The 14,485-nt window shown below is 42.9% G+C and overlaps 2 protein-coding genes across 3 annotated transcripts in view; one reads left to right on the plus strand and one right to left on the minus strand.

Annotated features, from left to right (window-relative positions):
• Positions 1-1,393: 1,393 nt before the first annotated feature.
• Positions 1,394-11,150, minus strand: mrps11 (mitochondrial ribosomal protein S11). The gene is made up of 6 exons (XM_085418706.1): positions 10,959-11,150; positions 10,672-10,770; positions 7,301-7,399; positions 6,795-6,924; positions 2,622-2,687; positions 1,394-1,578 (listed from the first exon to the last, which is right to left on the minus strand). Exons 1-6 carry the CDS (start codon positions 11,045-11,047, stop codon positions 1,471-1,473), a joined length of 591 nt encoding a protein of 196 aa, XP_085274832.1. The 5' UTR covers positions 11,048-11,150; the 3' UTR covers positions 1,394-1,470.
• A 456-nt stretch (positions 11,151-11,606) lies between these two features.
• The window catches only part of mrpl46 (mitochondrial ribosomal protein L46), a 10,439-nt gene continuing 7,560 nt past the window's right edge, over positions 11,607-14,485 (plus strand). For both annotated transcript variants that reach the window (XM_085418914.1, XM_085418831.1), the window contains exon 1: positions 11,607-11,897. In XM_085418914.1, coding sequence (XP_085275040.1) covers positions 11,622-11,897 — 276 coding nt within the window. In that variant the 5' untranslated portion in view covers positions 11,607-11,621. The remainder of the gene's footprint in view (positions 11,898-14,485) is intronic.

Raw genomic sequence — 14,485 nt, forward strand, 5'->3', positions numbered from 1 at the left:
GATCCCACCCTGGGTTAACACACCTGAATCAAATGATTAGTTCATTACCAGACCTCTGGAGAACTTCAAGAAATGCTGAGGAGTCATTTAGTCCTTTAAATCAGCTGTGATGGGTCATGGACACATCTAAAACCTCCAGGACACCGGCACTTGAGGCCTGGGGTTGCCTACCTCTGATGTAGAGCAAATGAACAGATCTGAAAGTGAATCCCTTAAGAAATACGACAAAGTTCAGCAAAGACCTGACACAGGACCAAAGACGTGTATCTGGCCTCGAATTGATCCATCTACTGTTCGCTGAAGTCTCATCATGGTCTCAGTGAGCGTGTGGATGTTACAGAGCCATTCTAAAGGAAATGGAAACAGATACAAAAAGGCAGAGGTATTCCAAATTACACAAGAACTGGACTGACAGCAGGTCTTATGGAATGACCAAAATAAATTTGAAATTTTTGGTTCAAATCACTGTCAGCATGTATGCAGAATGCTACGGTTAGATTTCTATCCAGCATTTAAGCCATCTGGAAAGCATCTGACTGGCAACGGCTCCATTTTTGCAGAATGATAATGACCTCAAACACACTGCCAGTAAACGCCATACATGCATGGAAAAAACACAGTAGAGAACTATGAGTCATGGACTGGCCTCCCAGAGCCTGGGTCTCAACGCTGTTCAAGCAATGTGGGATCGTCTTGACAGAGAAGGAAACAAAAGGCAGCCATCATCAAAGGAAAAATGTTGGCTGTCATTCAAGATGCCTGGGGAACTGTTCCTGACGGCTGTTTAAAGAAATGACAAGGTTTGCTTGGAGTTCAGGTTAGGTTGAAGAATAAAGGTCGTCATATCAAATATTGACTTTCAAGCTCATTAGAATGATAGAAACTGTTTGTGCCTTAAATCCTACATTCACATGTATACTTGCATGTTTAAAAAAAAAAAATCCATGCATTTCTTTCCCATTTTCCTATCAAAATGTAAAGAAAAGAAGAATGGAGGGGGGGAAGAGAGGAGACTTTTGTACTGATATCATGTTAAATAGATGTGTGGCTGTCTAATGTGCTGAAAGTTGAAAATATAAAAAGGCACACAAGAAGGTTAAACTTGGGCAATCTTGCATCAATCTGCAGTCCTGTAGGTTCAGCTGTGTAGCATAGTCAGGATCAAGGGTTCCTGTGGCTACTAGTTGTTCCCACGCAGAGCCGTTTCTGTGCTGTGTACAAACATCAGTCTACTAATGAACATAAAAGCGCCTGCAGTGAGAATGAAGGTTTATTCATCTGCCAACAGTAGCAGCAGAGGACTGAGAAGCCTGTTCTCTGCTCATTAATAACACCCATCTGCAATTATTTCCCCAAAACGCTTTTTGTAAGGTCAGCTCAGAGCCAGAAAAGCTACACAACAAAACTCTTTATTAGCATAATTCAACACAAAAGCTTCCTCCTGTTGCAGTGCATTCTGGCACACAAAGATCACGTCCTTCTGGCTTTCCGTGGGCGGCATCCATTGTGTGGCACGGGGGTGTTGTCAGTGATAGATACCACCTCCAGACCTCCCATTGTCAGACCTTTGATTGCAGACTGCAGAGCAGAGAAAAATGCATTCATTCATTAAGAAAGCTAATGGGAACAGATCAACATGTCTGCCGCTCCTTAAATTATCCTCATTATGACAAGTCTGGAAATAATTAGAGGACCACTTCTTCATGCTGTGACAGGTTTGCTGGTATTGACCGCCCACTTGCATATCGGCACAGAGCAGGGTCAGCGGAACAAAACACAAAACTAGTTTCATTTTCATCCTGTTATCCTGCAGTAAATTTTCCTTCTTCATACAAATGGTTCCTTGATTTTTTTTTTTTAGATTTTTTTTTTTTTTAAATCCTTCTTCAAACAGTGCAGATAGGGTAACATAATAAACAGGTAACACAAATAAAAGACATTTTAAAATGAGATTAATCAAAAGGAAAAAGTCAATCTTGTGCACATTTAAGCAAAATGCACTCGTACCAATAACTTTAACATGATGTCTTTGAAGGCTGCTGTACTAAAGGCTGCTCCTCCGATTGCAAAAAACAATAGATGGGTCCTGGTGAGCTGTCAGTGTAGCATTTTTCTACTTGTGAAAATAACATCAGCAATTTCTCACCCCAATGAGAAAGACAGATGGGAGCATACTGACCAAACAATCAATGTTTTCCCAGAGTACAGCCATCAGAGAATTTGCTTCAGAGGTTAAGGATCTATGTAATGTTGTAACAGTATGTTGGTAAAATTACATATAATATTAAGAAGTTTCAGTTTCACATGTTTGCCTGTCCAGTCGTCTGAAAATAAGCCAACTCTTTTCATTGGTTGTCTTATTGGGTTATGACTGTATGCTTGCCTTTAACAGAAATATGACAAATTTCGATACCAAATAAAAGTACGAGTACAAGTTTATCATCTACTAAGCCAAAACAATTCTTTTAATAGGCTGTTTTAATGAGGCTTCCATCCCTGTTAACTGTCTTCAGTCTGAAGACAGACCAAACAACAAGATACAAAAATAATAACACTAATTAAAAATAAATCGTAGTTTTATCTGGAATAGCTTTAAAGATTTCTTTATAGAAACTACTCACCAAACGCCCAGGACCAAGACCTTTGACCACAACACGCACAAAGCTAACTCCTTTGGCTGTAGCTTTCTGTGCAGAAGGACAGAAGAAAAATCTGAGATGAGCAGCATCCCTTTGACTCCGGTGTTCAGAAAAGTCCAATAAAGCCAACAAATGAAATCCTCTCCTGGTTCTGAGGCTAATCGATGTGATTAGTAATCTTGACTAAAAACACAGTTGAGGAGCTTTAGACACACCATTGCTCTGAGTCTATGGCTTTTTCTCTGCTTTGCCACTTCTAACATGTTCAGAATAAGCAGGTCTCCAATTAATGTCATTCACTAGAGTCTTAAGATCGACTTCAACAAACAGTAACTGCAGCTTTCATTACTTTGTGACAGTTTCGCGGCTTAGCAGCCATTACTAGAGAAAGTAACCAGAGGTATTCAACTGTTAGTTTTAGGTATGTATACAAAGAGGCTTAATTGACAAAGAGGTAAACAAGAATTATTCTTTAAGATTTCCACCCCTCAAAACCAGTAGAAAAGACTCTTAATTTTAATTAATTAATTAATTTAATTAATTTTTTTTTCTTTCTGACTTGTATTTTCCTCCGTTTTCTATCTCTTACTCAATCATGTGGATTGAGAGAGTTTTTGTTCTTCTGGTGGCCGTGGAACTGTTACTTTTATGAAGGAACGGGACCGCGGCACATCTCCTACACGCACGGACTGTTTACTCCAGAGATCAGCTGATCGCCCTGATGCCGGCCGGCTTGCTGGCCAGGCCCGCAGAAGTACCAGCTGAAATTTGGAGGAAAACACATCAGGGATGCAGAGGTCAAGGACAGAAGAGAAGAAAAAAGGTGACGGTGAGACAGCGGAGGCTCGAAGCGAGGAGGAGGTTTAAACCGTGTCTGCCGTCTATCGTGATGGGAAATGTGCGATCGTTGGCAATTAAAATCGACGAGCTCTCAGCACTGGTACGGAGTCAGAGGGAATACCGAGAGTGTAGCCTGATGTGTTTCACCGAATCATGGCTGCACCAGGACATTCCCGATGAGAATGCTTCCGTGGAAGGCTTCCACACTGTTCGGGCGGACAGGGACAGCATCGCTAGCGGTAAGCGGAAAGGAGGTGGGCTTGCTGTTTTAGTTAACAACCGGTGGTGTAACCCTGCCAACATAACAATCAAAGAAAGGATTTGTTGCCCGGACACTGAACTGTGTGCTGTTGGACTCAGGCCGTATTATTTACCCAGGGAATTCTCTCACGTCATCTTGGTGGCTGTCTATGTTCCCCCCTCTGCTAACCCCACAGCTGCATGTGACACTATCCACTCTGCCATAGCTCGGCTACAGACTCAGCACCCGAGTGCCTTTATTGTGATCTCGGGTGACTTCAACCATGTATCACTGGACAATACACTACCAACATTCAAACAATATGTGGACTGTCCCACCAGGGGAGAGAAAACTTTAGACTTACTGTATGCTAACGTCAAGGATGCATACAGCTCCTCCTCCCTCCCCCCACTTGGTAGGTCAGATCATAACCTGATTCACCTCACCCCCCGCTATGTGCCAATTGTGAGGAGGGAACCTGTGACCACCAGGACTGTTAGGAGGTGGTCAGAGGAGGCAATAGCGGAACTACAGGGCTGTTTCGAGGTGACCGACTGGGAAACACTCTGTGAGCCTCACGCCGAGGACATCAATGGGCTTACTGAGTGTATCACAGGCTACATAACTTTCTGCACCGACTCCATTGTTCCAGCTCAGACTGTTCATTGTTACCCAAATAACAAGCCGTGGGTGACTAAGGACATCAAAGCCCTCCTCAACAACAAGAAGAGGGCTTTCAGAGGGGGCAACAAAGAGGAGGTGAGGAAGATCCAGGTGTTACTAAAGGACAAGATCAGAGAGGCTAAGGACAATTACAGGAGGAAGCTGGAGTGGAAACTCCAGCAGAACAGCATGAGAGAGGTGTGGAGGGGCATGAAGACCATCACTGGATTCAGGCCAACCAACAGCAGGGGAGCTGAGGGAGGTGAGAATAGAGCCGACGAGTTGAATCTGTTTTTCAATAGATTCGACACCACAGTGTCTGCTCCCACCCCCACAACCTCACCTGCAGTCAGCCTGGAATCCAGAGCCACACCACTGTGCCAGCCTCTCTCTTCACATGTTGCCTCCTGTGAGATTCCTGACACCCCTCCCCCACCCATCACCTTCACTCAATACCAGGTTGAGATGCAAATGAGGAGACTTCACTCAGGCAAGTCTGCTGGACCAGACGGAGTGAGTCCCCTTGTCCTCAAGACCTGTGCCCCCCAGCTGTGTGGAGTCTTTCATAAACTGTTTATGCTGAGTCTGAGTCTGCAGAGGGTCCCGGTGATGTGGAAGACATCATGCCTCGTCCCTGTACCAAAGACGCCTCGTCCCAGTGGCCCCCAGGATTACAGGCCCGTGGCACTGACCTCCCACATCATGAAGACCCTGGAAAGGCTCATCCTGGACCAGCTGCGACCCATAGTAAGACCACATCTGGATCCCCTTCAGTTCGCTTATCAGCCTCGTCTCGGAACAGAGGACGCCATCATCTACCTGCTCAATCGTGTCTACACCCATCTGGACCAGCCGGCGAGCACTGTGAGGGTCATGTTTTTTGACTTTTCCAGTGCTTTCAACACCATCAGGCCGACCCTCCTGGGTGATAAGTTAGCAGCGATGCAGGTGGATGCTTCTCTGGTGTCCTGGATTGTTGATTACCTGACAGGAAGACCACAATATGTACGTCTCCCACAGTGTGTGTCTGACAAGGTGATTAGCAACACAGGGGCACCACAGGGGACTGTCCTCTCCCCCTTCCTCTTCACCCTCTACACCACAGACTTCAGCCACTGCACAGAGACCTGCCATCTTCAGAAGTTTTCTGATGACTCTGCGGTGGTTGGATGCATCAGCAGGGATGATGAGACAGAGTACCGGGCTGTGGTCGACTCCTTTGTCACGTGGTGTGAGCAGAATCATCTGCAGCTCAACGTGGCAAAGACCAAGGAACTGATCGTGGACTTCAGGAAGACCAGGAAACACTTGACCCCTGTTTCAATCCAGGGGGTCAGTGTTGACATTGTGGAGGACTATAAATACCTTGGAGTACACATTGACAATAAACTGGACTGGGCTAAAAACACCACAGCACTTTACAGGAAGGGCCAGAGTCGTCTCTATTTTTTGAGGCGACTGAGGTCCTTCAACATCTGCCAGAAAATGCTGAGGATTTTCTAGGAGTCTGTTGTGGCCAGTGCGATCCTCTATGCTGTTGCATGCTGGGGGAGCAGGCTGAGGGTCGCAGATGCCAACAGACTTAATAAACTGATCCGTAAGGCCAGCAATGTTGTGGGGATGGAGCTGGACTCCCTCAAGGTGGTGTCGGAGAGGCGGATGCTGTCCAAGATAAAGACAATGTTGGATAACACCTCCCACCCACTCCATGACATGCTGGTCAGTCACAGGAGCACGTTCAGTGAGAGACTGAGATTACCGAAAAGCACCACTGAACGACACAGGAAATCATTCCTGCCTGTGGCCATCTCCCTGTACAACGCATCCACTTAACACACTGTTTGCTGCTACAACTACACATGTTTCTTTTCCAACTATTTATTTATAAGTGACTTATGTATGTATGTATGTATATATATGTATATATTGTACTATTCTTAGTTAGCGTATTGTCTGTCTTGTCTTAATGTTGGTTTAAAATGGAGCACTGTAACAAAAAATAATTTCCCCCAGGGATCAATAAAGTATTCTGATTCTGATTCTGATAATAAAAGTGTACAGCTACTTTTAATTTTCAATTGTAGCAAAAACATTTAAAAACTGATGAGAGGAAAGTATAATTTAACTCTACTGAATATGGCAGCATTATAATAAAACTTAATTTATCAACTATGCTGATTACAACAAATGAAAAAGAAAATCTGTCTGACCATAACTTTGTTAGCCTGCAGCCTTTATAAAATCCTCAGAGAAGCCAGTTTGTTTACAGCAAACATTTAATATTCATGAATTAAGTGTTGCTGCACAAAGTGGAGAAGCAGCAGATGCTGTAGTCTCTAATTTTAATTTAATTGGAACAATCTTCTGCAGGGATAATGAGGTGGCCCAGCGTTGTGTTGTATCGAACTCACCGCAGCAGCAGAGATGCCCGCAGTCTGAGCAGCGATCGGCGTCGACTTCTTGATATTTTTGAAACCTTCTGTTCCGCAGGATGTCCTCACCACGGACTGCCCTGCGCTGTCTGTCAGCTGGATGTGAGTGCTGGTAGAGAGAACAGCGAGTTACTGGGTCGCAAACTGCCAGGCATTTTTACAGTGAGGACAAATCAGCAGTCGTGAACTCTAACTAATATGTGGCTTTTAGCAATGGCCACCATGACTGTTAATAGGAAATTTAAATCACAGCAGAACATCTGATTTCACTGAATTACGATAACAGATCCAAGCAGCAATTTTCCCTCTGAAAGCAGGTTTCATGGTTACTTAATAAAATCAGAACACTACGGCAAATGGGTCTGAAATTACAAAGAGGAAAGACTAAAATAATGAAAGTGCTGACTGAATCTTGAATATTCTTTAAGAGATATTTTCTGACACTTACATTGTAAGTACAAATGTAAGAGTTTGCTTTCACTTACTTGTTGTATGTGGCTTTAATGTGAACAATTGGTAAGTCTTCAAACTTCTTCCCACCCCATCTCAGTGTGCTGTCATGTCCAGGCAGTGGAGGTAAATAGCTGTAGGATTGAAACAAAGATTAGCCATTAATGATAATACTGCAGCAGGCTGTGCTTCTATTTAATGGAGCTTAGTCTGCTGACAGTAGACAGTGAAACATGATGCTGGCAGGTGTTAAATTAAAGAGAAAACATGAATAAATGAATGAAGACAAGCATCCTTTCACATCAATGCACCACATGATAAAGGTAAGCAATACAGTCATGCTGTGGGACATGTATGAAAACCCTGTTAATTCGGGGTTTGTATTAAGATGGTGGAAGGAAAAGATTAAGTACACATCACTGAAGCTTTAGTCAGAAAGACTGCTCAAGCAGACAATGAACATTTAAATCTACGTGAAAGCCATCAGTAAACAGTGGTGGAAATTGTGGTTGACAGGGCGCAGATTTGATGACTGTGGTGCACATGTGTTAGGAATAGCAATGAGAAAGGGAAAAAAATTAAGACAACTTTTTTTATGTGACTGAAAATGTCAATACAGGCCACATTAGCAAGAACAAGCAGCTGATAATTTTTAGTGCTGCAGGAAATAAAGTAGTGAATGCATTAAAAAAATAAAACAAAAACATACCACTGAACCTCCTAATAGATGCAGCTTTGAAAATCCTAGGTAACATCCTTCTCAATTTATTGTGTTCATAAGATTTTCAGAAAACTTGACCTTTGACCTTGAGTTCAAGGTCATGGAGATTTGGACCTTAGCAGCTATGCCTTATGGTATCAGGTTGAAATTCCTAGGTGACTTTCTTTTTGAATGATGACATTCACAAACAACACCCCATCAGCCTCTTACAGCTGTGCCCCCTCCACCCCCCGCTATACATGGTTTGTGCCAATTCATCCATACCCCATTAGCAGTAAGTTTAGGATTTTACAAGTTCTTATTTTGATGTCAAATATTCAAACTGAAAAATGATTACATATATCCATAATATATTACTGAGTATTCAAAATAGATTGTGATATTTTACTAGTCACAATCTATTTTGTGACACTGGGATATTAAAAGCTAACTGCCAACTTTCAAGTTCATCTGATGATTTTAAAATCAACCTAGGGAACGAAGAAATAAAGGAGGTCAAAGATTTTAAGTTTTTAGGAATAATCTTAGATTCACATCTTAAATTTGACAAGCATGTAAAGAAGATTTCTAAGATGGTCAAGGCTAATCTGAATTGTTTTAAGTTAATTTTGCACTATATACCCACTTCAGCAGCTCAGATATTTATGCATTCTATATTTTCTCATTTTTCATATTGTATGACAGTTTGGACCCAAGCAGCACCATCTACAATTCAGCCTGTGGTATCCTTATATAACCAATCTTTAAAAATAATGGATAAAAAAATCTGTTCGGTGGCATCACTGTCACATTTTAAAGAAATATAATCTACTTAGTTTTAAGAGTTTTAATCGTTTGTGTTTTCTTAAATTCGTTTTTAAATGTATAAATAGGATGGCCACAGAGTGTCTCAATAGATACATCCAGAGACAAGATAGTAATCGTATTACTAGGAGTAAGGTGAACGGCAACTGCAAGATATTATATTGCAGATCTACATTCGGTCAGTCAGCTTTTTCTATAAAGGCTTGTCATCTGTGGAACACACTTCCAACCGATATCAAATTGATTACAGACATTAGATCCTTTACATTGAAGGTTAAAGGGAAATCAAAGTTGTGGTCATTTTAACTAATGATTTAAATTTTATTTTAAATTGTCTATTAATTGTATTTATGATGTAATTTGGTTTTATGAAAATGTATGTTTTATTGTAAAATGTATCTATTTAGATTGTAAGCCCAACAAGGGACAATTGTTGAAAATTAGCAGTAGCTATAAACCTATGTGCGGTACATCAGTTTCATGTCTTGCACTTGAACTATGTTAAACTGCACTGTCCCTTTTAAATAAATAAATTCAAATTAAAGATAAAAACCTGAACTGCTGACTGCTGAACAGTGAGGACATCCAGGGGGGCTTTGTTATATTATCACGATTTGATTTAACTCTCCTTTTGCTCAGATTGTCAAATTACAGACCCCGGAAAACAGTGTGACACAAAAAATAAAAAAAGGTAATCGAAACTGATTTTATATTTTATAACCAACTAACAAAATAACTTTCAGATGGCAGTTTCCATTAAGTGACAGGTGAGGAATGTCTCCCTCTCATTTTTTCCTCTTTCATTTGCCAAACCAATTTCCAACTGGCCCCATTCCATTAACACATTCACCTTACACGTGAAAGCTCCCCGGTTCAACTCCATGAGGAGACGCATGTTGTGCTTCAGGAGACCAAAAGTTTGCATAAATGGCAGGGTTGTGTCATAAAGGGCATCCAGCATAGAAATCTGTGCCAAATCAAATTTGTGGATCCATCTGCCGTAGCGACTCCTTGGGAAATAAGGGAGCAGCTGAATGTACCATTTGCTAAGCAAACTTCCATTTGTTTACTTCATTTTGGAAGTACTTTAGCAAGGATACCCAGCTGAATTTGGGAGAGCCTAAAAGCCTCAGCAGCATAGGGGGAAAGGAGTAAGTGTGACCACTGTGCTATTTGCTACCAGTTACATTTAAAAATGTTTTATGTATATAGCGAGACCAAGAGTGCATTCCATCAATTCAATTGGAGACCCAGAGGCCATAGCACAATGCAGTACAGACACAATGAGCTGACCGTGGTAGAAGAACAGATGTATATGTGTGTGCAGTGTATAGATAGATAGATAGATAGATAGATACTCTCATACATACATACATACAAATGGGTTCAATACCAAAAATTTCAGAAAATAATATTGTGGTCAGTTATTTAATGTATTGATCCTCGTGGGGAAATTCCTCTGTGCATTTAACCCATTCACTCTGTGAAGCAGTGGGCAGCCATTGGGCGCCCGGGGAGCAGTGTGTAGGACCGGTACCTTGCTCAGGGGTACCCCTGAGGGCTACCTGGATGGGCCACCTGGAGACAGAGTTACTGCAAATCAGTATATAAGCTTCTTTCCATCCTAATGGAACCAGTTTCTTCCAGGATGTCAAAATGCCCCATCCACAATATATTTTGCAGTCAACCCAGACGCCTGTGAACTTTTCGGGCGTTCTTCGTTGCTCTCAAATAAACTAATTGTGCAATATCTTTCTGGAAAATGATGGTGCATCCCTCCAGAAGAGTTCAAGAACCGCGTTGGGGCGGTTTGAGCTGTACATTTTGGCACACCTTGCTTTATGTTGTTTCATTTCATTTGCATGTACATTTGTGCCTGACCTGAAGTCCTTCGCAGTCTCTGCGCTGGAGGATGCTTCTTTCTCCTGATGCCTGATAGCACTGCTGCATATTGTCCGCTGCAACGCTCTGCTTCCACATCTGTACACACGCAATTTAATTAGCAACAACTTTATGAACCTGTCATATTAAACATAATCTTCTGTTGATATTGTAATCATAATTATAAAGGTGTCATCTAAAATACTATTTGTTATCCAAATGCTACAGCCTAGAACTAGCCGCCAGCTAACATAAATGCTAAGAAAACATAGCCATAAAGCACTTACAGAGAGGCCGTATTTCCGTTCAGAGGGGCAGACAGCTGTCGACATACGGTACTCAGTGAGCTAAACAATATACAGCTAAATTTATTCATGTTCCACACACTTATACACAATCTTGCAGCCAGACGTTAAATAATTTTACACACAACAAACGTGACATTGAGGAAGCGATCCAGACCAGACCAGACCAGTAATACCCCCGGAGGTGTGCGGGGGTGGCGTCACGTTCAAAAAATAATATATGTAGAAGCTTCACTTATACATTGCTTATAATCCGTTTTCATTTAATTAAAATATAATGATAATATTTAGTATGGGTGTATAAGTGGCGTATTATTGTTTTTTAAATATATTAATTTCATTTCACACCCACGGTTATGGTTAAATAGATTGTCCGTTTTCCCGCATAGAATTGTGGGTCGAGAACGGAAATGGTGCTTTCAAGTACTTAAAAACCCCCTCGACATTATGCCATTTTGTGTTTAATAAAAACGTATCTTCGTCAACCAAACATTGTAGCGTTTTACTTAAAACACAATAAATAATATAATTACTCTATAAACTACTATCCGCAGAGAAATTATGTAAAGAATCCTACTTCCATTTTGTTTTATTTAGCATTTTCTAATGTTAGGATTTATTTTATTTTTTTTGCTTGTACATTGAATGCAACAGAAAAAGATGGCTGCGCCCTGTGGAAGAATGGCAAGTCGGCCTCTCCTGCAGTTTCTGTCTCGTTTCAGCAGATCTCCCGTCGGAAACACGGGCTTCCGTCAGTTTTCCAGCGCTACTGTTTGCCGTGCGGCTTTTCAGATCAATGAAGCGGCGGAAAGAGCGAATTCTCCGTGGACTCTGATGGCAGCGGTGTGTCTGCAAAGGCTGCCGGTCATCTCAGCGGACTGCAGTCCTATCGAGCAACAGTTCAAACAGATGCTTCACCAGGTGAGTCTCCGTATCATGGAAGGGCTGAAGACTATGAGTGAAAAGAATAAACTGTTTTTGTTTTGTTTTTCTTAGCGTTCACAAAGTACATGCGGTCATTTGAAAAGAAAACACACATGTTGGTTCTAGGCAGAAATATATGACGCTTGGGGGATGTTACAATTTATATTTCACAGCTATCACTATATCAAGGCTAACAGTTAGAATATAGAGTCCAGTGATTTTGTGATACACGATGCGGTGCAAGACAGTCCTCCAAGATGAAAACTGGGATGTCCCAACAAAAGATTGTCAGGGGGTGATTTATAATAAGTTAGCAGCAAGAGTGAAAGGGAAGGTGAGACCTGATATGATGTATGTTTTGGAGGTGGTGGATTTTCATTGGGATTGAACAGGATGGACAAGATTAGAAATGAATACATCAGAGGGACAACTCAGGCTGAGGAGTTTGGAGGCAAAAGATAGAAAGGTAAGGTGGGGATGGTTTAGCCATTTTCAGAGGAGGAATAGTGGGTATTATGGGTAAAGGATTTTGACGACGGAGCTGGCAGGCAGGAGGGAAAGAGGAAGAACTCAGAGGAGGTTCATGAATGTAGTGAAAGAGGACAGACATATAGATGGCTGGTGTGACAGAGGAGGCTGCAAGGGATTGGGTGAGATGGGAGCTGATGATCCATTGTGGCAACCCCTGAAGGCAGCAGCTGAAAGAACAAAATAAAAATATTGGATAAATTGGATGAGGAAAATAAAATGGATGTATGGATATAAAAATCTGAAAAATGGTCAGGCCACTCACTCACATGTTATTTGGCATTTTGAAATCCGAGGCAATATTTGAACATGAGTATCTCAAAAACTATTAAAGGTAAAAGCCTGAAGTTTTCATTTTATATCTGGACTCTGTGCAGGCCAGTCAAGTTTTTCCACACCAGCCATATTCTATGTCTTTATGGACCTTGCTTTGTGCACTGGTGCACAGTCATGTTGGAACAGTAAGTGGGCATCCCCAAACTGTTGTTACAAAGTTGGGAGTGTGAAATTGCCCCAAATATCTTGGTATGCTGAAGCCAAGCCCCACACCATAATCGCCCAAACTGTACGCTTGGCCATCCAGGTCTTTATGTCTTTAAGACATTCCTGCAGTTTAACTAATTGGTGTGTGTTATCTGGCTTCATGGACAGACAGAGCTGGGTGTCATCTGCATAGCAGTGAAAATGTATGCTATGTCTTCTAATGATGCTGCATGTATAAAAAAAAAAAAAAACACCCAGCACGCCCCTGCGGGCGGTTTATCCTTCAAGCTCGGGTCCTCTACCAGAGGCCTGGGAGCTTGAGGGTCCTGCGCAGTATCTTAGCTGTTCCCAGGACTGCGCTCTTCTGGACAGAGATCTCCGATGTTGTTCCCGGGATCTGCTGGAGCCACTCGCCTAGCTTGGGAGTCACCGCACCTAGTGCTCCGATTACCACGGGGACCACCGTTACCTTCACCCTCCACATCCTCTCGAGCTCTTCTCTGAGCCCTTGGTATTTCTCCAGCTTCTCGTGTTCCTTCTTCCTGATATTGCTGTCATTCGGAACCGCTACATCGATCACTACGGCCGTCTTCTTCTGTTTATCTACCACCACTATGTCCGGTTGGTTAGCCACCACCATTTTGTCCGTCTGTATCTGGAAGTCCCACAGGATCTTAGCTCGGTCATTCTCCACCACCCTTGGGGGCATCTCCCATTTTGACCTCGGGACTTCCAGGTTATACTCGGCACAGATGTTCCTGTACACTATGCCGGCCACTTGGTTATGGCGTTCCATGTATGCCTTGCCTGCTAGCATCTTGCACCCTGCTGTTATGTGCTGGATTGTCTCTGGGGCATCTTTACACAGCCTGCACCTGGGGTCTTGCCTGGTGTGATAGACCCCAGCCTCTATGGATCTTGTGCTCAGAGCTTGTTCTTGTGCTGCCATGATTAGTGCCTCTGTGCTGTCTTTCAGTCCAGCTTTGTCCAGCCACTGGTAGGATTTCTGGATATCAGCCACCCCCTCTATCTGCCGGTGGTACATACCGTGCAGGGGCCTGTCCTTCCATGATGGTTCCTCGTCTCCCTCCTCTTTCTTGGGTTTCTGCTGCCTGAGGTATTCACTGAGCACTCGGTCAGTTGGGGCCATCTTCCCAATGTATTCTTGAATGTTCGTTGTCTCATCCTGGACTGTGGTGCTGACACTCACCAGTCCCCGGCCCCCTTCCTTCCGCTTAGCGTACAGCCTCAGGGTGCTGGACTTGGGGTGAAACCCTCCATGCATGGTAAGGAGCTTTCTTGTCTTTATGTCAGTGGCTTCTATCTCCTCCTTTGGCCAGCCTATTACCCCAGCAGGGTACCTGATCACGGGCAGGGCATAGGTGTTGATGGCCCGGATCTTGTTCTTACCATTCAGCTGACTCCTCAGGACTTGCCTGACCCTCTGCAGGTACTTGGTGGTTGCAGCTTTTCTAGCGGCCTCTTCATGGTTCCCATTCGCCTGCGGGATCCCCAGGTACTTGTAACTGTCCTCTATGTCTGCAATGTTGCCTTCTGGTAGTTCAATCCCCTCA

Source organism: Rhamphochromis longiceps, linkage group LG1, assembly GCF_057381845.1.
Source record: "Rhamphochromis longiceps isolate RC_006_pf linkage group LG1, R_longiceps_female_GT1.1, whole genome shotgun sequence".
NCBI lineage: Eukaryota > Metazoa > Chordata > Actinopteri > Cichliformes > Cichlidae > Rhamphochromis > Rhamphochromis longiceps.

What these genes read in the sequence shown, in the direction of transcription:
- mrps11 (XM_085418706.1), bottom strand. Translation starts at nt 11,047, where the DNA reads ATGAATAAATTTAGCTGTATATTGTTTAGCTCACTGAGTACCGTATGT. An exon ending in AACGGAAATACGGCCTCTCT is followed by an intron (nt 10,771 to 10,958) that starts GTAAGTGCTTTA and finishes GCGTGTGTACAG; the next exon opens with ATGTGGAAGCAGAGCGTTGC. An exon ending in GTCTTGGTCCTGGGCGTTTG is followed by an intron (nt 1,579 to 2,621) that starts GTGAGTAGTTTC and finishes TCTGCTCTGCAG; the next exon opens with TCTGCAATCAAAGGTCTGAC.